The following is a 24,555-nucleotide window of genomic DNA, read 5'->3' on the forward strand; positions in this document are numbered from 1 at the left end:
GGTAAGCATTTTACTCTTAACATAAACTATAAAAAAATTGAACAACTTCATAGTATCTTACACCTAATTTTAAAATGTATCAATTAACTTTTTAACCAGCTTTATTTCCCAGCCCTATTTTTTTAGTTTACCCCTCATATGCTTGGATCTGATGTTAGTTAGGGGGATCTCAGTGTCCTGGCTCTCATCTCTCTCACTGCTCCACTGGACAGTCCAGTCCAGTTGTTAATGGGGGCAGTGGATCTCGGCTAAGCCCTGTTGTTTCTGAACAGTGATGTAGCTTAAACCGAAGCGACGAGGGGGAGGGGAAAGTTTGAGCGCTGAGAGAGTTCAGCCTAGTTTTACAGCTTCACTTCCCAGCGCTGGGACAGTGATCGATGGGCTTAGACATGCTCTGTAGGACAGGCGGTGGGTGGGTTAGCTCATTTTGTTGTTTCCTCCTCCCCCATGATTTACTTCTCAAGGGAAGTTAACCCAAATTTAGAGAGTGCATGAGACTGAGAAGTAAGCAGCATTACTTGAGTGTTGTTTAAAAAGCTGACTCAGATATGAATGCATTTCAGATGTTTTCACTTATTCTCCTTGAACATACGTGTGAGTGGCCCAGCAGCTAGAGTGACAGAGGAAAAATCATCACTCAACGTTCTCATTAATTCTTAGCTCTGGATCTTTTTCTTTTGAATTAGACAGCAACTGCTTTTCCTGTGGAAAATGCTGGTTCTATTTTTAGTATGATAAGGCCTCCTAAATGAGTTGTATTTCCTCCATGCTTGAGAGCTGTTGCTGTCCTGGGTTAATATGCTGTCCACAGCTGAAGGATGCCAGGAATAACCCAGCACGGTCGCTCTGACCTCTTCAAACTGGGCAGCTCTCCAGGTCTCAATTAAGTGATGCTCTCTCCTTCCAGAAAAGGCAATAATATTTAAATGGGGCTTGCGAGAGTTATGGCGATTTCTCTCTGAATGGTGTAATGCACTGAACCAAAGAGCTCTGAGGATGAGAGGGAAGGAAAAATGTATGCAGTCATGTTTGTTCTTTTGAAGAAGTGTGATGACTGTGCTGTATATTTATGAAACAAGGATGTTCACGCCTCAGTCCCTCAGAAAGAAACCAGAGCTGTATGACTGTTGACTTCTTGGGAATCTGCTTTTTTATGCTCACGTAGGGCTGGGTGATGCAGACTTAAAATCAGACCTGGTTAACATTTAAGTGAACGGCAACACAAGATCTGTATCTCCATATTTCTCTTTTGCTTAAACATTATTTTTGGGCTATTTTCTTTATTAGATAGGACAGCCAAAGGAAGGCAGGAAATGTGGGGAGAGAGTGGGGGAAGACATGCACCAAACATGTGCCAAGACGGGGAATCAATCTTAAATCTCTGTGGCTTACTTCTTGTTTTGAATTAAGCTCTCCATGAGCTCTGATTACAAGATAGTAAACCAACATTTTGGTTCCAAGGATAAATTTCATAGAATAAGGGAGAAGAGCTTTTAAGATCATCCTTCCGGGTACACTCTTGCAAGCAGTCATGCTTTGCAAGCAGCTCTCAGTGCAAACCAGAAATGCCAATTTCAGCAGCTTTTCTCCTTTATTAAGTGAAAATGATCCATGAAACCAAAACAGTGCTTTACTGTTTCATAAGTGGGCTATATAGTATGCATTTTTTGTTGAACAGAGTCTTTATATATAACCAACAAGTAAGCAGTACAGGTGGTGGGGAGCTCAGTGGGGCATTTCTATTTGTCATGTTCGGTTATTCCTTTGCCAGCAGGCGTTCGACTTGGTGAGTGGACATGCCCCCTGGAGGATTCTGGAGCTCCGAAGGATCTCATGTTCACTCATCCAGCTGATGTCTGCCCTATATTGTGGTGCAAAGAGTGCTGTGAAGTGCCATGGCTACACCTCTGACTTCTTCCCAGTTGATTCTGGATCGAGGCAGGGGTGCGTCTTAGCCCCAACTTTGCTGGATAATGGGGTGGTCATTTGGGGATCTGGACTTTGCTGATGATGCTGTGATCCTTGCTGAGACTGTAGAGGTCTTGCGTGGGATCTTAACTTGCAGAGTGAGGAGGGTGAAACATTGGGAATGCACATCTTCTGGGCCAAAACAAAGATCCAGGTATTTGGGGGTGCCTGAATGCTGCCATCAAATCAGTGTCTCTGAATGGTGAGAGTGTGGAAGTTGCAGATTAGCTAATCCACCTTTGCAGCATAATCCATCGATCTGCTGACTGCAAGGCTGAGATTAACTGCAGACTTGAACTTGCACATGAGGCGATGGGTTTGCTGAGCAAAACAGTGTAGCGGTCACCGTATCTAAGCATGCGGACGAAAGTCAGTCTTTCAGCCCTTGGTCTTCTTGCTCTATACTCGTGAGGGTTTAGGTATTGTTGGGAAGACCATGTGTCTAATGCCAATGTGCTCGAGAGAGCAAAGATGTGAAGGGTCAGCTTCTATTGGCACCTAGCGTGCTTTCACAGGCACACCGCATACTGGCTGCCTAGGACCCAGTGGGCTGGTCTAGGCACTGGGGTTGACTACGTGCATTGTGGAGGGGGCATTTGGAGAGATGGGGCATGGGCCTGGAGGATGCCATCAGAAGCCAGAGCAGCACAGGATTATCCTATGATCAGTAAGGAAGTTAACTGGTTCGTACTGTGCAGTCATCTTACTGAGCATTAGGCCTTAACCCTACTTTTTAATCAGCATAAAGTTTGCTGATATAAATGATGCTGTCTTATCCTATACCTCATTTGAACATGTATCATTACATCTAAAAACTCCATATATTGCCCAACCCTACACTCCTTACTAGTTTGATAGTTCAAGTAGACACTCCTCATGAACCCTAGTGAGAAATGACCTAAGACCTTGTTTTTATTAACTTCCCCTCTTCATAGTGATTACATCTAATATAATATTCACACTTTTTTTTCTGTTTCCTGACGTTGGGGATATTGGTAAGATGCATGGAGGGGAGCAGCTCTACTATCAGCACCTTTAAGGTCATATTGCCTCCAGCTTATATCAGTGTATCAGTCTAAAAGGAAATAAAATAAAAACAGTGTTTTTCCTCAACACCTCGGGAGTACTTCAGCAACACAACAAAGATAAGATCGCTATCTGCACTTCCTAGAAAAGAGCAAGAAAAAAATATGTGTGGCTGACTCTTCAAGCCTTTTCTGGCTTTTCAGAGGAAACAGAAACAGAACTGCAGTGAATAATCTACTTGGGTTTCTTTTTTTCAGACAATTTATTGTAGGAGATGTTTTTACCTTGACATGTTTCGACTGTCATCTGCAGTCTTCCTCAGAAGCGTCAGCTGCCGCTGTGACGTGTCCTTATATGCTGGATTTAGAACTGCAGTGAGTCAAAATAACACCAGTAACATTTTACATTTAAAAATGACACACTGTGGCAGATGTTATCAAATATCTTTGTTTTTATTTGTTGGTCTAAAAAAGAACCATAGATGATGGTGCTTCTTTGACTGTTGAATCCTAATTAGCAGCCCAATATTATTGATTTCACCCCAAATCAGCAGATTTATTTTAAGACCATCAAACTGTTTGTTATCAAGATTATAGAAATCAGTATTTTAGGGATTTTCCCTGTAAAAAAAACCCACAACAGTTTTTAAAATCAATACAATTTGAACAATTTAGTACTTCTGACAAAAATCTACAATATATTATCATACTACTTTTAATAGCAAAGGGTGCTGCGTGTGTTCAGCTGATCTTGAATAATTGTTAGTAACATACAATCTCAAAATGGAAAGTATTACATATATTCATAAAAAACATACCTTATAAGAGAATTTATATAAAAGAATTGTTTTTAAAATTTAGTTCAATATCATGTCTTCACTGAAAAAAAGAAATATTAAGTTTAACTGAATTGCACACTACCATATCAGTGTATCATAACATCCCTACTATATTTGGATTTCCTCTGTTAAAACAAAGATAATTCAATGTCCATCATCAGATAAATAAATGAGGCAATACTCATTCAGCAGTGGCTGTGAATTTTCTGTGTAATGCTGGCATTGAAACATTATTTACTGAATTTAATTACAATTTGTATTTGTATTTTATTCTATTTGAAATAACAGGGTCAGTACATATTATTAAACACTTGCATGTAAATATGTAGGATTATAGCCAATGGCTAATTTCTGTCATTTGACAGGATTTTTCAGATAGGCTTACACTGTCTGGACGTGACAGTGATTCATCATTGCATTGTTGTTGTGGGCATAATTTATCAAGGAGCTAATAGCTAGTAGAATATTTTCAAGGAAAAAAAGATGTATTTTAAAAAATGGGAAAAGAAGCAACAAAGCAAAGAATTTAGAATTAAAACACAAACATGGCAGATTTACTGTATTTAGCATTGATGCTAGCTAGCATGACTTGAGTAATGCCATGACCCAACTCAAAAGGCATGACAGAACTAAGGAAACGTACGATTTAATGAATGATGAAAATTTTTATGACATAAAATAGCAACGAAATTAGCACTACAACATAGTGTTACAGAAACTAACAGAACAGATAACTAAATGAAAACATAGCGCCAGGAGTAGTGGGAGTGGCAAGAGGGCAGTTTGAGAACTGTCCTTGACTACCAGATCTTAAACACTGAGGACTCTGGTGCAAAACGCTAACCTGGCACGCCAGGTTGATTGGACAGATGTTCTGTCCATCACATTCATGAAGGGTCAATCTGAGCAACAAGACAAAATGAGGTAGTAGACATGTGCAGCTCTGGTGCTAACCTGAGCTACAGGCTAGGGCTGCTTTAGTGTTTGAACAGCAAAGCTTGTCAGTGGTTAAAACTCATGCCAAGGCCTGTTAAAAGACATGCAAAAACATCTCCTCTGCCAAGAGAAGCTTACATTGTGGGTCTTTGCTCTTGTTTCAGTAAGTTAATGTGGTCAAGGTCTGAATGAAATGCTGCTTTTCTACAGTTACATCTAAGCTAATCACTACTGTGGTGACCGGTTTACTGCTCAACTCAACTACAGCAGTAACCGTAGCAAACCTATGCCTAAGCAGGTCAGCAGAAGAGCAAAAGCTTTTTTACTGTTATGAAAAGCTTTCAGTGATTTTCTTTGCTCTTAGTTTAATCAGAAAATGGTCCAATTATGAAAAAAACTGCTGCTATACTATAGGTATGTACAAGCCAGCTGCTACATTGGTGGCAGCCATTGCTATCAGTTTCCAGTACAACTTAACCTCACCCCTAGCTACCGCCTTATTCCCCTCAAATGACGCTAATTGGTCCAAACTGTTTTTGGTTCGGCACAAGTGTTGTGGATTGGAGCTTTGCTAGATGAATTTGCCTGATGACAGTCTGGCGAACCCATTTGCTTTGCAAGATTAGCTAAACACCATTAACTTGAACAGGTCCATACAAAGAGAAGGGGGAGCACGCAACAGCAGGCCCTGGTGGCAGGAGGCCATCACAGTTGCAAAATGATACTAAATATCTCCGACAACACCCCCTCAGTGGTTAGTTTTGTAGGTGTAGACAATGAAAACATGACATCATGGACTGTATTAAACATGGACGTAGTCTCAGTGACATAACCTATTGGTTTAAGAGGGGGAATTTAGAAGCCCAATGAATGACCTATCTCTGGTCAATCTAGGAAAAGGCAAAGAAGAAGAGCTGAAGTGGGCCTTAAGGCTTCTATCAAACAGCTGTGTTTGCAGTCATGTCAGTCACACCCCTATAAATTACTTTATCAAAATCAAAACAGATGATGATGAACTCTTGTACAGATTGTGCTGATTAAACATGAACCATTCACACAAAAATCCTTTTTGGAAGCAAGCTGCAAACTTGTTTACATAGTTGTTAAAATGACCATTTTAACATGGCTATTCTAGAGCTTTTACAGGCAGCCTCAAGTGGACATTAGAGGAACTGCAGTTTCCCACTGCTACATTTGCTTTATTTTTCAACAGCAGAAGTTGCAGCTTGCATGAAATTGAAGAAGAATGCTGAGCTTTATGTCAAGTCCGTACAGTAGACATTTTGACTTGTCTTAGTACGAAAAACCTGTCAGCAATGACAGTGGAGCCATAGTGGTAGCTTATTCAGCCTTCATTAGTGATGCATCTCAAAGATTATATCCTTTAAGAAGATTCGATGCCTATATCCAGCTAAGATTTGTCGTACCTTTAAAAGATGCAATAAAAAGAGCTGTTTCTGCTACTGGCTCTGTGCGTGTGTGGTGTTAGTCTGTTTGGAGGGGGTGTGTGGGGCAGTTAGCCTTGCGGCAGTGTCTGTGTTGATGGAGAGCGAGGGGGCCTGCAGGATCCTGTGTGTCAGCAGCCTGTGTGTAAGAGACATTGCCTGGCGGAAGTGCATCACTGGCAGATGTCCAAAAGCCCCCCCTCAGCCCCCGTCTCTCCCTTCCTGGTCTATCTTCCTCTTTTGTCTCTGAGCACAGAGGACACAGAGGCCCTTTAAGACTGCCACTGGAAAAAAACATATGGAGCTGTTGGAACCAAGGCCACCGTTCTTCCTTCACGCTTTGCCAGCTGACAAACACAACAATAGTGTCATTGGTGTGAAATCAACAGGTTTCTTGCTCTTGTATCACGGCTGCTTCACTTTTTTGAACATGGGTTTTTTTCTGCCTTTCATGCCATGGTGACAAGAAACTTTCCAGTACACTGTCTGAGGAAACCAGAGCCTCCATCATACAACATTATGCAGATGTTGCTCTGCTTTGATTGGATTAAAAATGTGCCACTCAGCAGTTGTGAAAGTGGGAGGGACCTGCAGACTTACAAGTTGATGTTGTGTTGTTCTCTCTGTGCTAAGAGAGGGATGTCAGCACAGGAAATACGTTGGGAGGGAGTAAACACCTGCTGCCTCCTTTCCACAGCCTCGACCTTACACACAAACCACACACAACCACATGTGTGCTGAAACAGAAACCTTCTCATGTAAGCATGCTTCACTTTATCTCTTTCATCTATGGCTGGCGTGTGGATTTCATCTCCTATAGTTCAAAAATGATCTGAGTCTTTCAAAAATGTAGACTGCAGTTTAATTTAATGTCTTATTTTGAAAAAAAATTCAAGCCTTTTTACTGGCACACACACATATGATAAGTCTTTCAAGTGCTTCCTCTAAGCTTACCAAGGTCTGTCCTTTTCCAGGCATGGAAGAAACGCTGGTTCATACTGCGCAGCGGCCGCATGAGCGGTGACCCCGATGTTCTCGAGTACTACAAGAACGACCACTCCAAGAAACCCATCCGGGTCATCGACCTGCACTGCTGCGAGCAGGTGGACGCCGGCCTGACCTTTAAGAGGAAGGAGTTCCAAGACAGTTTTGTGTTTGACATCAAGACCTCAGACCGCACTTTCTATCTGGTAGCTGAGACGGAGGAGGAGATGAACAAGTGGGTCCGCTCCATCTGCCAGCTGTGTGGGTTCAACCAATCGGACGACAACCACGGTAGGACGCTCTGAGATTGACTTGTTGCTCTGTAACTCACCTCTCTGCTCTTCTCTCCACATGGTTCTGTCTTTAGCAAGGTTGGTGGTTTTATAAGTCATCTATCAGCTTCAGGATAACTGGAGTAAGTTGTATCAAACTCTTTTAGGGTATTCTGATCAAATCTGCTTTATGTCTCATGTAAAAGAAAATATCCAAAAAATTGAAGCAGCAAAAATGGTCAATAAATAGCAGCTAGATATTTTTTGATTGATACCTTAATACATTAATTATTACTTAATTATGAGTGTTGATAGGGGCAAAGGATAGTTTCTGACATTAACAGCCCATATATCAGCAGGAAATATCAGCTAAATGTGTGAATGAATTTGTTGAGCTTTATCAGAATCAGCTTAGCCAAAGTTTTTCATTTTTTCATCCTCATTTCTTTAACTGTCAGGGACTGAGGTTTAATTTCTGATCTTTGATTAGTTTATTGTTACTGCACTTGTATTTTTGTCTTTTTTCAAGCGCCTTATCAGGATTGACTTAAGGGAGCCACCCTGCAGGCTCCATAAATAATTGGAACATTTTTATCAAGTGCTTTATGTCGCTCTCTGTCTGCCAGCAGGTTGTTCTAGTGCTGTCTGTAGCTCTCAAAAAGGCAGAGGAAACTTGGTTTAACTGTTAAATATTCATTTTGCATACATTGTAATTGTAATCCAAAGAAAAAAAAATGAATTTTTACACATGAATCAAATGTTGTCTTGTTTTGGACTATCATGATAATATTAACAAGTCCACAGGAGCAACTCAATGTCCTTTACAATAAAAAGTGTGTGAGCCGTTTCTACCGGCTTCCAGTACATCTAAACCCTGCCAATAGCTACCACCTCGTTCACCCCAAATGATGCTGTTTGGTTAAGTCTTTTCTCAGACTTGGCACAGTCATTTTAGATTGGATCTTTTGCAAGATGGATCTGCCTGATGACAGACATGGACTCTGGCCAGTCCATCTGCTTTGCAAGGTTAATGAAGGCACTGATCAGTTCTTAGAACTAGGAATGAACGGCATACACTCAGTAAAATGATTCTAGGACTCAGTAATAATTAAGCTGTATTTTGGGGGAAAATTTATCTAAATTAAATCAGATCAAATGTTTTTTTTATCGTTATAGCTAAACAAGATGTAAAGATGCTTCATATAAACTCGGTAAACTTAATATAAATGTGGCTTTATTTTTTAATGATGTGTGGCTAAATTACATCATATTAAATGCTACTAATGCTAATAATAATGTAAATATGTGTTGTATAAACTCAATTAAAACAATTCTAGTAAAATTGATGTGATCAGATAGATATAAAGTTTTGAAGTCAGTGTTCTTGTTTGTTTGGAAAAAGACAATAAAGTTTTAGTAATCATGTAGAGGTCTTGCTTGAGATTATCATGAGACAAAAATAAGCAGAAATACATTTTATCTATTTATTTAACCTTTGTTTAACCAGGAGAAAAACTCATTGAGATAAAAAAAATCTCTTTCTCAAGAGAGTCCTGGCCTAGATAAGCAGCAGCACAGTCAAATGAGACAGTTGAGAGTTGATTTATGATGTGTGGGCTGGGGTGCAGGGGTTAGTGGTGTTGCCTCACAACCAACAGGTTCTTGGTTCACTTCCTGGTCAGGAAAGATAAAACTACTTTAATGTGTATTTAAATGAACAAATAGTTCATGTAAATATTTTAAGCTCTCTCTACAAGGTTTTAAGCATTACTTTAATGACGTATTTTACCTTGAGCTAATAAAATTTGCTTTGTTTATTTGTGATTTAATAACTTAAAGTCAAGGTTTTTGGAATATTATTCTTTGAGTGTTGAAGAGCAGCGTGTCACTAGCTAATTCAGCACCAGTTAAACCATGACACCGGTTCTCTACATCAGACAAAATAAGTGATAAAATTGTGACATGTGATTTAAATCATCTGGCTGTTTATTAGTCCCTGAACTTTATAAAATATAGATGTAAATACAATCATGTATTTTCTCATCGCATTAAACATGATGTCAGCTTTAAGAGCTGTGTTAATTATTTGTCGGTAATGACATCTTGCAGCCCACCTGTATCGCAGGGTTTAGATGAAATAAAGTTGTTTTGGTAAATAAAGAATCAATGACAGTGTTCACTTCAATTTGATTAATGGAGACTGGAATTTTTTTTTGCTGTTCCTGACCTGACAGATTTAAAAATGGTAATACTAGGCTGGATCAAGAACAGTAGGGCTGGCTGTGGTTCAGTGGTTTACTCTGTCATTTCTCATTTGGAAGGTCCAGGGTTTGACACCCACCTCCTGCAGCCACATGTTGTGTCCCTTGGCAAAACACTTAACTCCTCGTTGCTCTCACTGTTGCATCGGTGGCTTATGAATGTGTAAGAATGGGATAATTTAATACTGATGGACACTTTACATAGCCTCCACCTTCAGTGTGTGAATTTGGAGTGAATAGGAGTGAGTGAAGTGTAAAACCTGCAGTGTAAAAAGCACTTTGAGTTGTCAGATGTGCTATACAAACTCAAGTCCGTTTTCCTTTTTTAAACCAAAAGCTGTAAAGTTGATATGCTGCTATTTGATATTTCACACATATATTCAGAACAAAGTAGAGCACCACTACCCTTCCCTTTCTTCACCTCCTGCTGTGCTTTCTGGTCTTTTCTGGAGCAGCTTGCATCAAAGTTTTCACAGACGTTCAGCCTCATACTGTAGCTTCAGCAGCACAATATAATTAGAAACTGTTTTTTCCCCCTCTTTTTATTTAAGAGAGTGAATTAGGAACATCCTTGCCAAATAAATGGACACACTGTCTGAGAGTGTTATGGATTTTTCTCTTCCATTTCATTTGGTGAGAGTGATGTAAGCTTAATGTATGGAAATTCTTCTTTTGGATATCATCCTCTCTGAGAGGTAGTATAAGATACAGAATGGCATGGTGTACTCACTCACACAAAGAACCATCCACTTAGCACCTTGAGATAAGATAGGACAATAATATCTTTACAGTACACTGCTGTTCTTATGGAAAACAGCTGCAGTCTGATTCAGAGAAGAGCTGTTCTTTCTCACCTCAGCCTCAATAATAAAGTTATACTTTGCTATGGTCTGTAATAGCATTTCTCAGACAAACTAATTCTTGATGATGTTTTGACCTTAAATTCAGATCGTCATACACTGAAAACACCCTGAACTCCTCTCCCAACGTTAGTAAGTTAGATTTTTACCCACCATGGATGAGCTTGTTATTGTTAGATGTTTAGTGAATCTGTGATCAAATATCCTCTTTGATTTAAAGGATGATTTGAGGATGTGCTTGCTGCTACTTTTGCTCACTATATCTGGGATTTAAATGGTTGTAGCATCAATATATCTCACTTATTTCCCATATCTTTTTTTTTTTGTTTGTTTTGTGTTTTTTTGTTTTGTTTTGTGTTTTGTGTTTTTTTTTTACAATACAGAGAATAAGATTGTCAAATATGTTATGTTTTGATATCATGTGTTTTTCAGGAATACAATCCCTATATTTCAATTAACATTAGCATCAAATAGTGCAGGAAAAGCAACATCTTTTCACATGACAGGTGTTCAGGTGTGGAATGTAATAGGGATGGGCAAGGCCATACATAAGCGTGTTTAAGAGGGGTGGCTTTCTGTGGCCCAGCCAAACTTAAGGGTTCATGGAGGTCTGCAAAATCAACATCCATTGTAAATTTTATTTTTAACCTGAATAACAACAACTCTTATCAAAGCAACAGAAAAATTAAAATTAATGCATGTAGCCTTTTTTCAAGATGTAGACCCCTTTTCTTAAAACAGAATTGCTTTTTTATCGCATATTGGCCCACTGACATAAACCATTAGGAAAGATATCACACCTCAGAGTTGAGCCATGATGTGCTCAAACATCAGGATGCCAGAAAAGAGTAAGAGAAAAAGAGAAAACTGTAATGGAAAAGGATTAAATAGAATTAAATACTTCGTAAAAGGGAAACAAATGGGGTGAAAGTGGCTAAAAAATGGCTTAAATTGTCAAAAAGTGGAAATTAAGTCTTAAATGGGTAAAAATCTGCAAGAGATGGTAGAAAGTAATAAATGGAAGTGGCAAAAAGCAGCAATATTTAGTAAAATGGGTTGAAATTGGCTACAAAGTAGCAAAAAAAGTGGCAAAACACTGGGAGGAATGGGTTAAAGGGGTTAAAAAGTTGCAAGAATGAATAATTTCAACATCAAAACCCAAATATAGCTTAGTAATTTCAGCAAGAAAGAATAGATGGTACACAGAGGTATAACTTCTCCAGCCATGGCTCTGGATTTGTTTGCAAAGTGAGTTGGATTACAGCACGATCAACTTCTTAAAGGGATATTTCAGTGTTTATTAAGTTTGAGTGTATGAGGTACTTGGCAATAGTAGTGGCAATAGACTCCAGTGATTTGAGTGAGCCTTGTCCCTTTAACAAGGACTCTTCGGTCATACCGGCAGGAACCTAGATATAAAAAATTTTTGAAGCTTTTTATTTTTCACCCAGAAAGCCTCTGTGTGTTATCACAATGCTGTGTTGTCAACAACAACACACTAAGTGAAAACATAACTAAAATGAGCGATTTAGATTTCTCGCTAATGCTACTACTGTTGCCAAGAACCTCATATGATCCAACTTCAGACATACCTAACTATCCCTTTTACACCAGCTACAGCAGTTTTCTGGGGACACATTACTCAAAAGACAGTTAGCTAGCCCTGTTAGCACCAGTTACCACATGTTGTTTGTCATGATAGCAGAGCAGAGAAAATGAGGCTGCTAATCTAACGAAACTGATGACTGGAAATATGCGCAACATTAAGTTTAGTAGTAGCCACCATAATGGCGAACGACAGAGTGGAACAGGTGTATGAGGACAGAGCAGGTGAACTGATAAGGTGACTATTACTGCAGATGGTAACTGATTTAACTTTCTTGTATTAGAGTATGCAGTTTTTGCCCGTGAAGGGCTTGACAGTGATGTTGAGTACATTTTGGACTGTCTTGTTCTTATTCGTCACTGTTTCATAACTCAGTTACTTCATCATTTCTCGTCTCTTATTTCATTCAGAACTGGGATTTAAAGTCCTGTCAAGCAGCACACCACAGAAAACCTTGCAAGCCACTCCCAGGTTTGTGTGCACTGTATTTTTATGTTTTAACGGTAAATATAATCAAGTATTCAAAACTTATGTGAAATCCCATCTGTAGAATGCATCCATCAAAAGTTGCAAGGTCGTCTAACACTTTGGTACCAAAACTTTGCCAACATGTCTGCACAACTTAGACAGCCTTTACAAGTTTGCTAGCATTTTTGATAGTTTGAAACATGTTTTTACAATCCAGACAGTGTTCAGATAATATTTTTGCACAGTGCGTAGGAGTTTGCCTAAAATGTAGTTTTGAATCAGAGTTTTAAAGTCTGGCATGCTGACAGGCCTACAGGAGAGTTTATGATACAAAACTCTCCTCTCATATCATTAATATTTTTCCAGATTGCACTCGTGCAGTTGTTTTCTCTCCATCTGGCGCCTGTTGGACGTTAATTTTTGCACACATGGTTGATCATCTGAAACATGCAACACGTCCAGGTGTGGAATAACAAACAGCTGTGTGCAGAGAGAGAGTGTAATATTGCTTACATCACGAGAGGATCCTCTTGGTCCAAGTTCAGTAATGAGCCAGCTCTTGTTATGAAACTCAGACTGTATCAACTGCAGCCAGCGGGGTGTGGCTGGGAAAATGTGCTGGAGAGAGAAAGAGAGAGAAAGAGAGAGAGAGAGAGAGAGAAAGACAGAGAAAGAGAGACAGAGAGAGTTTATGTCATGACAGCTGTATTAGTGATTGCAGGCCTTTTTGTGTAAACATCACATCAGGCTCTTTAGGTCATGTAGGCCTGTTTTCACTGAAATGTTTAGTTCCTGTTTCTGAGAAACGTTATAAGAAACCTCTTTTTATATTCTGGAAAACACATTTTCCATACTTTAGTTCTAGTGGCAGTTGATGATTAGCATTTCTTAACACCCCTTTCTGTGTTAGGCTATTCTCCGAAAAACCACTGGCAGCTTTGTCAGAGAAAAGTCCTCGTTTCTCATCATTACTACTGCCAGACAGACAGTGAGATTTTTCATAGAAGTCAGACAGAGTATGGGAAGCATTTTAACACAAACTCATTCTCACAGTATTTTTATGTTCATGGTAGCATGGAAAGAGAATGCAGTATTCACTTCTTAAAGAAATATATACTGTATATAATATTATTTTATATATTATGTTATATACACCTGTATTTATATAAGTTGACAGGTTTAATCAAGCTTAAAGTGAAAGGAGTTGTATTTGACTGCCAGTGCTGATGTTCTTAATACTTATTGGCTGGCTATTCAATTTTTTATTGATTACCAGGTGCTGAAAAATACACAACCAGACCTTATGGAACTGGGATTTGCTCTTTGTACCTGCTCTAAAGCGTTTTTATATGCTAAAATGCTTTATTAGTATTTGATTTCCTTGATTTTTTTTTTTTTTTGCTAAATTCTAAACTAAATTATGGTAGAAAATAATTTTATTGTTATGATTATAGTTCAGACATTTATCTATTTGATCCAGTACTGAATTACACATCATCTGGTTGTGTTTGCTCATTTTACAATTTTCTTTATCGTCTCGTGATCTTAAACTAACCTCCTGAGATCAGTCCACTACACAGGCTCCTGGGAAAACCAACTTTGTAGACAAGTTTTTATTGCAGGTCAGTGTCTTTTCCAGGGAAGAAGCTGCTGACTTTGTAATGACCCATCTCTCCTCTCCTCTTTAAAAGATTCCCGTCTGCCTCATGGTGTTGTATCAGTGCTGGTTAGAGAGCCTTTGGGAATAAAAAAGGGACTCCTTTGAACCATTTCTGTAACTCTGGCTGACTGTAGACCCAGTCGGTGTTTTATGCATATTTTTGTTGCAAAAAAGAGGTGATCATGGCTTAATAATCTTAACATAATCATTGATGCTTCTAGTTTTGACTTCACAACATCTGCCCTCCAAATGTACACAGTTCATTGAGTCAGACTGGACATTTGTGCAATATTTGAACAACAGAAGACACTGGCTACTCATATCCGTTCTTGCCACATTATTTATTGATGGCTGATGTTTGTTAAGAGGGCTGATCAGCTGATATAGATCTTAAACTGTTGTATCAGTGCATCCCTAGTTATCACAAAAGCCAGTCACACAAAGTTTAACTGTAACCTTACATTCCTTAAAAATGTGCCCCCCCCAGCTGGTTTAACATTCTGCCCAGCATACCTCATTCTTTTTACAGATGCATAATTTGCATAAAGAGTAGTTAGAGCATCTCTTTCTCAGCTGCAATAAGAACTTTAGTGACTCAGTACCAGCAGAAGTAAACTAGTACCTTTACAATGTAAAACCCAATTAACAAACCTTACTTTAAAAAAAATCATACAGATTGCCTTAAAAACAGTAGAAATGAAGTTTTAACCTCTGTAAAGTAAAGTAGATACTGTGTTGCATTTTCAAAAGCTTTTTTCAATGTTGTGCACTTGCACATGTAGCTTTTGTAAATCTATTTTTTCTTCATCTTCAATTTTCACTTATATCAATTGCATTCTTTGTTGTTGAACATTCATGCCACTCATGTTAGTCCAACTTGAGTGACTACAACTGAGAATAACTGAACATTGAACCAGAAGTCCTCTTCCATAATGTTTAGTGTATCATCCATTATGTATTGTGGCTGCTACCCACAGGCAAGATTTGTTTCACCTAGCAAGTAACTTCACTCATGGTGCAGAAGTGTCTAATGCCCAAAAGGATTTTGGGAAAACTCTGCAGATTTAGGGATGATTGTCAAATAATTTGAGTACAATTACAAAAAATACAATAAGCGATTAATCACTGTTAAAACTAAAAATGTGTTCTGTTAACTCAGAAAATTGAGCTGAAATAGCTGATATAAGGTTTTTTACTCAAATTTACTTCATTTTTAACAACGTTTAACTGCTCAGTCTTAAAGTGAACAACTGAGAGGTTCATTTGAACCAGAAAGTGCTCTTCCTCAAAGTTCAATTCATCTTCCTTATGGTGTTTAACTTGTGAGTCTAGCTATCAGGGTTTACATTGCAATAACAGATGAGAAAAGATGCAATTCTCTGCAGTGTTGTTAAGATGTTTTTTTCAAATATTGCCACCCACAGAGATGTGTTACCGCGCAGCTCTGTGCAGTACAGGGAGGATTTTCCGCTAGACACTTTGTATTGAGACACGCTTCCTTTAAAATCTCAGTGCTTTTCTTACAGAGTTAAAAACACTGTTACCCTACAGTGCAAATGTAGTGGCTTGAAGTGTTTTAGAGTACAAGGAGAGTTATGCAAATTGAAGTAAAGATACTTCTTTGTGGTAGCATTGTTGGAAAGAGGATACAGCTAGCCTCTGCTGGTTTGTATTATGGTAGGACAAGGAAGTACATCCTGACAGAATATTGTTAGTTTTATGCATTTCTTGAATTTATGAATATGTTTTGGGAACGGTGGTATCAGTCAAACCTAAATTAACCATATAAGACATATACCTGTGAGTTTGTTAGCCATAAAAATATATTAAAGGTGTGTTCCTGTGTGAGAAAGGCAAAGAAATCTTACTGGTTTATGCAGTTAAGACAGTGAATTCCCAGCCTGATCCAAAATTCACCAGCTGATGAAAACTGCATTCATGGAGCAAAGCCACAGTCACACCAGAAACACATTAATAGTTTTTAATAGGCAGCGCTTTTATTACATGACGTCAAATCTTGTATGTTTTCCTGTAGTTGTCGGGTTTTTATTTGATGACGTGACTCAGACATATAAATATGAACTTGATCAATCAAACAGTACCAGACAGTTCACAAACATCCCCTAGCAGTAACGGTAGTTTGCAGGTTTTTCTCCAGGCAGACGGTGTGTCACTGAACAGGCTGGGAATTCCCTCTCTGAAAGAAAACAAACCAAGTTAAAAATAAGTGGGATTTTAGTTCCTGTTCTGTAAATAACACCGGCCTACAGAGACAGATGAACAGAAGGTTTGAATGCTAAAACACATGAACGCTAGTGCCTGAAATTCATTTTTATTGTTTTCAGCAGCCATAATGTTACATGTTTACTATGTTTGTTGTTGTAGGGCTCAGTACTAGTGTCAGGTAAGCAGTTATTGGGAAAGAGGTTGGTTAGGATCAGGGAGGTGGTAGCAGGTTGTCATAGTTTGCCTCCACATTCAGACGTGAGCTGTCTCTGTGGACTCTGAAACGTATCTCTACCTCTTATCTATGTCTATATGTCATTTATGTCATGTCAGTTTAACTGTGTACCATATTTATGCCAGTGTTTTGTTGTGCTCACAATTCTAGGTCCTAAAACGCTACTTAGAAATTTCGTGATTTCAAAATAAAATTATTTTTTAAAGGTTTAATGTAGTAAATTTATGATGCTGATGTCCTTTTCTTTGACATTTGTTGGGGGGATTTTTATGCTTTTATTCTGACAGGAGATAAACCCATAAACTGTCTTCACAGAGAGAGGGTAATAACGTAGGAACAGAACCAGCGGTCAGATTTGAACCACTTTTTTTTTTTTTTTATGCCAGCAGCCTCTGTACTTTGGTTGAACAAACCATCGCCCCCTATTTGTCATTTTTCATGTCTATGTTGACATTGTGCCGCTAATCAAAGGGCCTGTTTGACATTTAGCATTTGGCCTATGTGGATTTGACTTTTGTTATTTCTTTACAGGGAAAAAAATGTCTTAATATGTATTGTGTAATGTTAGCTAAAAGAATATAAAGGTACGAGTCAGAGTCCATATGTCCCAGCTGTTTATATTTCTAATATAGGATACATAAATGATAAGAAATAAATAAAATGTAATCTCAAGCATGCCATTTAGGCTTCATCTATGGGGAAAACCTTTTAATGTAAAACATGTTGTCTTCATGCTCAGATGCACATGTATACACATAAAAACATACATGCTCTCTCTCCCCTGGCTCCTCGTTTCCCTACACATGCATGCCTGTTTGCCTTCTCCTCTCCCAAAGTGCCCTTCGTCTGCATTGATTTTTGTTGAAATAATGAGACTCCATGGCACTGGAAGGTCGGGTTTCTGCTTCAGCAAAGCTGTCTGAGGACAGTTTGCTACTGCTGCTCCTGCCATGCATCCCTCCGTACCACTGGCAGCGTCTTAAACATCGCTGGAAACCAGAGACTGGAGAGTACATTGTGTACACAATGATCCGTCTGTGGAAGAACAGGAATCATGCACAGAGCTGGTGTTAGAGAATCTCAAATCATGATAGTTTCATGTGATTCCTCTGCCATGAGGTTGACAAGATAGAATATACTACGCTATGTGTTTTTGGGCTGTTATTTTAATGAAGGACAGTATAAAATAGTGCCAAATCTTTTAAAACATCTACTATTTCAAAAGTCAGGTGCTTAGGAGAAACAATATGTGACTCTACTACCCTAAAATAGTGTAAAAGTTAATCTAACATGCCAGTGTTCGGATAAAAGAAGCCAGTTAGCCTCATAGATATGCCTGGTTAGCCGGCTAAACAGTTAAAGTTGATCCCTTGGTTGTTGGCACTGAAATTCCTAGTTGTCTTTAATTAATTATTGCAGTTTTTATTTGTCCAGACCAAAGACCCGGGTCAACATTTTAATCTAGAAAATAGGGATAAAGTTAGACATAGGCTCTCAGGTTATGTTCATTTGCATATAACCAAAGCATTAAGGGACCACATTCAGAACGGGGATGCACCCATGTACCTGGAAATGTTGGGGTGTCTGCAGGGTCTTACAGACAAATTCACCTAATTGGATAGATGTTTCTATCTCTCCTGTGTATATTGAACAAGAAAACTCACTTGATGCTTTTTGAGGGAATTGGAACTGTTAAACTCACCAGGAGGCCGCTACGTTTTGATCTGCACTGGTAGTGCGTCATCATTTTGCCAGAGCGCTCCTTGGCCGTGTCTATGCAGTAACTGACCCCAGTCCTGTCATTCTTATAGGTTTTACCTAAATAAGCCTCCCTACTAGTGACTTGATTCCGTGTATAATGAGACCACGCTGGAAGCTTTTCAAAATTAAAGCATTATGTAAAAATGAAGGGAGTCTTCAAAGAAATGATAAAGCTGGCTTTTACTTTGGAAAGCACAAACCGAAAGTGTTTTTGCTCTGTTTATCTTTACCTGTGACTTATTGTACCATGTGGAAACACAAGCTTTATAAACAGTAGAAGTTTAGAGAACAAATATATTAAACACACATTTTAGCTTGTGGCCTTCATCAGGTTGGTCAAGAAACAGATTTCAAACGTATTCTATGATGTGGATGTACAGATTTGCCACATCAAGGTAGATACGTCTCTATATTAATCATTTTCCTGTCTATGTTGACCGATAAATGCTCGTCATGCAAGGAAAAAATAGACAACACCTCAAACTCAAAATTCTCCGTGCGTGAGACGTGCGGATCAGTGAGAGAGATGCAGCCTTCATGCAGGCTGCCAGTCTGAAACAGTTGGTAATGGCATTGTATGCTGAGGAGCAATCTGGCCAAGTGACGTCACAGTACCATTGAAGACCAACATGTAGCGGCCTTCTGGTGAGTTTATAAGCTCAAATTTACTCAAAATGCAGATATCTTGTTAGTTTCTATGTTCAGTATACAAATGAGAGATACAAATATGTATCCAATGAGGTGAATTTGTCTGATCATGCAGGGCTCCTTTTAACAAGTATTTAAAGTTGATGAATCAATTTAGCAAAAATATGGCTTTTAAAAAATCTTTTAAAGTCTTAAATGCAAAACCATAAGGTCTTGAATTGTGTAGATGTTTTCAGTTCTTACATTTGTCTATACAGATGTACGCTAGTTCTTCTACTTTTGTTTGCATTTAGTTTTAGGCACAGGAGAGATTCTGATTGAACTCCACCAGATCTGACGTCAATCTCCACGCCTTTGTATAATCTGGCCAGTTGATCTATCAGTGCTTCCAAAAAGCTGATACTGTCCCTAATGACTAATAACAAGATGCTCTACAGCACATAAGTCATTATAGACACTGGCATTATAATTAGTTATGATTACTGTTTGAAGGCATTTTAAATGTGATTGCAGCTGCTTGAATTTGTGATTTATAAACCAGGGCATGTGTTTACAAATTGTTTATATGTTAATGAATGTAACTGGTACTGTTTCAACCTTGTACATATTTTTTAAACTCTGTATTGTATTGCTGCAGGGCACCCCTGGAAAAGAGACCTTGGTCTCAGAGGGTTTTCCCCTGCTAAAATAAAGGATAATTAAAATAAAAAAATAGATAGTCATGAGTGCAAATAATATTTTAATATGCACCTATAATACTGTATAAACATAGGTATAATTATACTTATGTTATAATTCATTCTAAAGAGGGGGCATAGAAAGTGTAACCGAAATCTTAATTTGGATATACTAAATGAAATACTATCTGCATTTTCTTGACTAAATCATCACATTTTCATTTTGAATCTGCACTGTCACCAGTGTTACTGGTTAAAAATTGAAGATATAATGGGGTCTTACAATGTAGTTAAAGGGTCTTGAAGAAGATATTAAATCTAATGTCTCCTTTTTTTGTATATACCCTGGATACAAGCATTGGCATAGTCAGGCACATTCTGGAAAATAACTTTATAGTGTTTATTAACTGCCTCTGTTATGCAGTTTTTTTATTTAGAAGATATATTTTGGGGATTTGTATGAGGAGGACAGTGGATAGGGTCAGAAACAGGGATACAGTCATAAATCAATAGTGCTCAGTTTGACTTTTTATTGAGTGTTATCTTAACTTTAGACCGGTGGCTCTCAACTGGTGGGAAGTGCTTTCAAGTGGGTCGCAAAAATGTGTGCCAGGGAAAAAAACAGTAAAAGTCCATTGTATGGAAGCCCCAAGGGCACATACATACATGTGTTCTATAGGTTTTCCTATAATGATGAGTACATTTCAGTGTTTGTCTCAAAATTTCAACTTGTTTCTCTCCTTTTCTTTGGCAAAATATTGACACAATTCCTTAAGTAATTACCAAATTTCCATGATGAACTTGGGGAAATGGGGTAAAATTAAATGCATGCATGCATTTCCTTCTGTAATGATACTCTTTTAAAAAATGTTTATTTTGTCAGCTCTTTGATTCCATTTAGGGTCCAAACTGATAAATCATTTATTAGATAAATTTGAGTGGTTGAAAATTTTCAAAAACTTGGGTTGGGATTTCTCTTCAGGAGGCGGTGGTGAGTCCTGATGTCTGACCAGTGGAGAACCATTGCTTTAGACCAACCATTAAACACAGCCACATTTGCATTTAATTGGATGTGAAATTATTTGTCAAAGAATATTACTAGTTAGCTCATCTTTGTACTGTTGGATGTAATGACTGAGGCTAAGACATTTAAGAGGATGGTGAAAGATAAGGAAAAAAGAGATAAAAGAAGGCAGACACAAACCAGTTTGCAGAGTGCTCAACCCTGCAGATATTAGAAATAGACTGCAACATAATTTTAGGTGGTATTGTTGTCAGTGTCATCAGTGTTTCATGTTAAGCAGCTTCACAGAGTACACAGAGTCTCTCATTTAAAGGTATGACTCAAGTTTGCGTACAAATAAATGACTTATTAAGCCACAGACATCATTGGAACATGCAGCTGCTAAGCTGGAGACAGTGATGAGACTGATAATGAAACGGCCTAAGATAGCAGGTTGTGCGTCATTTGCACAACATGCTATCATTGTGCAAATGAAAGAAATGTTATTTTATATCACTTTCACTAAGACACTTTTATTGGGCACCAAAGGAACTCTTGCATCATGCTGCTTTAAAGTTAAGTTTCATGAAAACCTTTAATTGTTGAACCTCAGCAACCGAGCTGATTGAAGATGGCTGCCTTCTTCATTTGGTTGATTAAAAAATGAAATCTCCAAGACCAAAGAGTGTTTTGGAGAGAAATTGGCATCCATTGTAAGCAGTTGTTGGGCTGCATGTTTTTGTATTTGTCAACAGTCTGTTGATGGGTGTTAGCGCTGTTGTTATCAGATCCTGATGGCTGGGTGTGTGGCGTGTGTCTGCATCTAGGGAGACCCACCCCCAAGCACAATCTAATGAATGGAACATCATCTCGTCAATCACTGGCTTTGTTCGGCTCCCTCCCAGCTGTTTGAACTCCGAGACGAGGATAATCTCGACTAAAAGGATGAGGTTTTTACTTGTCAGCAGTCCTCTTTTTCAGCTGTTTTGTTCCCTCTTTTGCATAACACTCTGGTTTTGTTTGCCTCCTCTTCGGTTTGTCTGTTCCCCTGGATGTACCTTGGAAAAAAGCTAAAGTCAGTATTGTTTTTCAGCTCAACTCTTGCCCTTAAGATGGTGATAGATGGAAAAAAAGACATAACCACTAAATCAGCATTTCCAACAGCAGCCTCAGCAGCTTTTGTCAAAAAAATAGAGTAGAGATGTTTTTGATGCATTTCAACAAAATCATTCACAGTGAGTTTGTATTAAACCCTTTCGTTATGGCATATTGATGATGTATTGACAGCAGTGACTTTACTGTTTCTCCTAATGAAATAAATCTGCTGCAGATAGTAGCTCACTGAGGATTTGAGCTCCTTAAACAATGACAATGTTTCTGTAGAATTACATCAGAACTTCCCCATTTTCTTTCTCTCATGAGGAACAGATTTTTTTTACTCAGTGTAAAATCTTGACATATCAACAATAGTTATAAGGAACCTTAAAGGACAGTAGATTTTTGTTTTTTTGTTTTTCCAAGTGAAACACGTAACATATAAACCTACCTTGACAAGGCAGAAAGGAAACAAATTTAATGCATCAAATTGGTTGCATTTTGTTTTAAAATTCAACCCTTCAAGGATTTTATTTTAGGAGTAAAATTGTACTGAAGTGCCACAATAATTAGAAATGTTGCTCAGAATACCAACTGTTTAACTGTTCATCTGCACTGACAATTATCTCTATTGTTTCTTCTTACCCCCTTGTGTCTGTTTATCATGTAATATCATATTTATTTTTATTTGTGGTGGGGGAAAAACCAGTTTCAATACCATCACCGGCATTACTTCTGCAATTAAATGGACTGTTGCAACACTGTTGTCTACGGTTTAACTCACGTGTTGTGTTGTGGTAGCCTGACACGTAGGATAGACTGTTTCATATAAATTATTGCATGGTTCTATCTCATATTCATCATGAAAGCTCCCTTATAAAGTGTTTGGAAAGGGCAGGATTTTTCAAAATATTCTCAGAAGGTGATTGGACAAATGTTCTGTCCGTCACAGTCATTACAAGCCAATCAGAGCAACAAGACAAAATGAGGTCCATTAGTAACCTGAGCTTGACAGACAGGCACTGCCGCAGTTTTTGAACTGTGAAGCTTTTTGGTGGGTGAAAGTCATGGTGAGGCTGGTTGATTGAGCTGTAAAAACTTCTCTGCCAAGAGAAACTTTTGGTGTGTCTCTTTGCCCATCTTGATGAAGAAATCTGGTCCAGTACTATCCAATACTATAGCTACACCCAAGCTAATTGCTACACTGGTTCACTCATTGTATTTAGTCACCTACAGTACAACTAAACCCCACCTGTAACTATCGCAAATTCATGTCAAAGCAGGTTGGGTGAAGTGCAAACATCTTTTTTGTCATGTTAAGCTTTCAATGCTGTTCTTTGCTTGTTTTAAGACAGAAATGTGGTCCAGATGTGATAAAACTGCTGCTGTACTGTAGCTACACCACAGCTAATTGCTACATTGCAGCAGCCATTGCTATCGGCTTCAGCTAAACCCCCTTTAAAGCTATGTCTTTGTTCCCCTCAAATGACGTTGATAGGTTCAATCCATTCTCAGACCTGGCCCATTCATTTCAGACTGGAGCTTTGCAAGATGGGTTTTCCTGATGACAGACAGGCAAATCCATTTGCTGTGCAAGGTAAATGTTGTAGTGCGCATGCAAGGTAAAACTAAGGTGGCTGTGAAGTCTCACACTAATGCATATTCAAAATGCTTTGCGTTAACAGAAAAGATTCCACTGATGAGTGTAAAACAGGTCTCTTGTTGACCAGCAGATCCTTGGTCCTCGGACAAGTTTAAGAGCTTTTGAACGGCCTTTAAGATTGTGGGTCAGAAACTATTTCCGGTTCGACTAAAGACAGAGGACTGATTAAGTAAGCACCAGTCAGACAGTTGTTGTGGACCAACTTCAAGAAATAGGTAAAAGAGTAAGTGAAACATTGTCTAAAGTTACTGTAAGTATTATAAATATCACTTTGTGGCCTTCACACATCAGAATGTTGATCAGTGCCATAAGGTGTCCGTCTGGGAACAGTGCCCATCGAACTGATGACCAGTTACAACAGATTTGATGGTTTTTTTTAGTGTGGTGTGCCATGAGATGATCAACACAGCTCACCACAAATTCATTCATTCATCAACAACCAGAGTCTCCACTCTTACATCTCCAAATCTCCACAATCAAATGAGATGTTAGAGTAAACAAGCCAAACCTGGCTAACTGTTGCTATATTCAACATCGATTTTGGTCCAACTCCTCTCCTTGTCAGGTAGATTGTATTATGCATTTCAGTACATATTGTGTAGGCACTTGAGTCATTGCCACAAATCAGCAAGTTTGCCCTCCCTTTCTGACATCTCTCTTACTTTTTGCTTCACATTTGCTATCATTGCCTTGGGTGTGTTTGTTGTGCTTCCTCCTTTGGGCAATTTGCTGATCAGTCCTGCTTATACCTCTCCTAGGCATTCGCCCCACACAACAGGATTTCTGATGGTAAATAATAAATGTGTGAAACACTCAGGAGAGGCTCTGATTGTCTTCTGAGCAGATTGAGGAGCTTAAAACCACTTAATACACCTCACACTACAGACAGACCCGCCAAGATAATCTTTGGAACCATCAGATAA

The 24,555-nt window shown here is 38.6% G+C and overlaps 1 protein-coding gene across 2 annotated transcripts in view; it reads left to right on the forward strand.

Moving 5' to 3' along the window:
• Positions 1–24,555, forward strand: part of gab2 (GRB2-associated binding protein 2) — an 80,554-nt gene that overhangs the window by 30,459 nt on the left and 25,540 nt on the right. For both annotated transcript variants that reach the window (XM_041809684.1, XM_041809691.1), the window contains exon 2: positions 7,188–7,488. In XM_041809684.1, the coding sequence (XP_041665618.1) occupies positions 7,188–7,488 (301 nt within the window). The remainder of the gene's footprint in view (positions 1–7,187; positions 7,489–24,555) is intronic.

Source organism: Cheilinus undulatus, linkage group 2, assembly GCF_018320785.1.
Source record: "Cheilinus undulatus linkage group 2, ASM1832078v1, whole genome shotgun sequence".
NCBI classification, from domain to species: domain Eukaryota; kingdom Metazoa; phylum Chordata; class Actinopteri; order Labriformes; family Labridae; genus Cheilinus; species Cheilinus undulatus.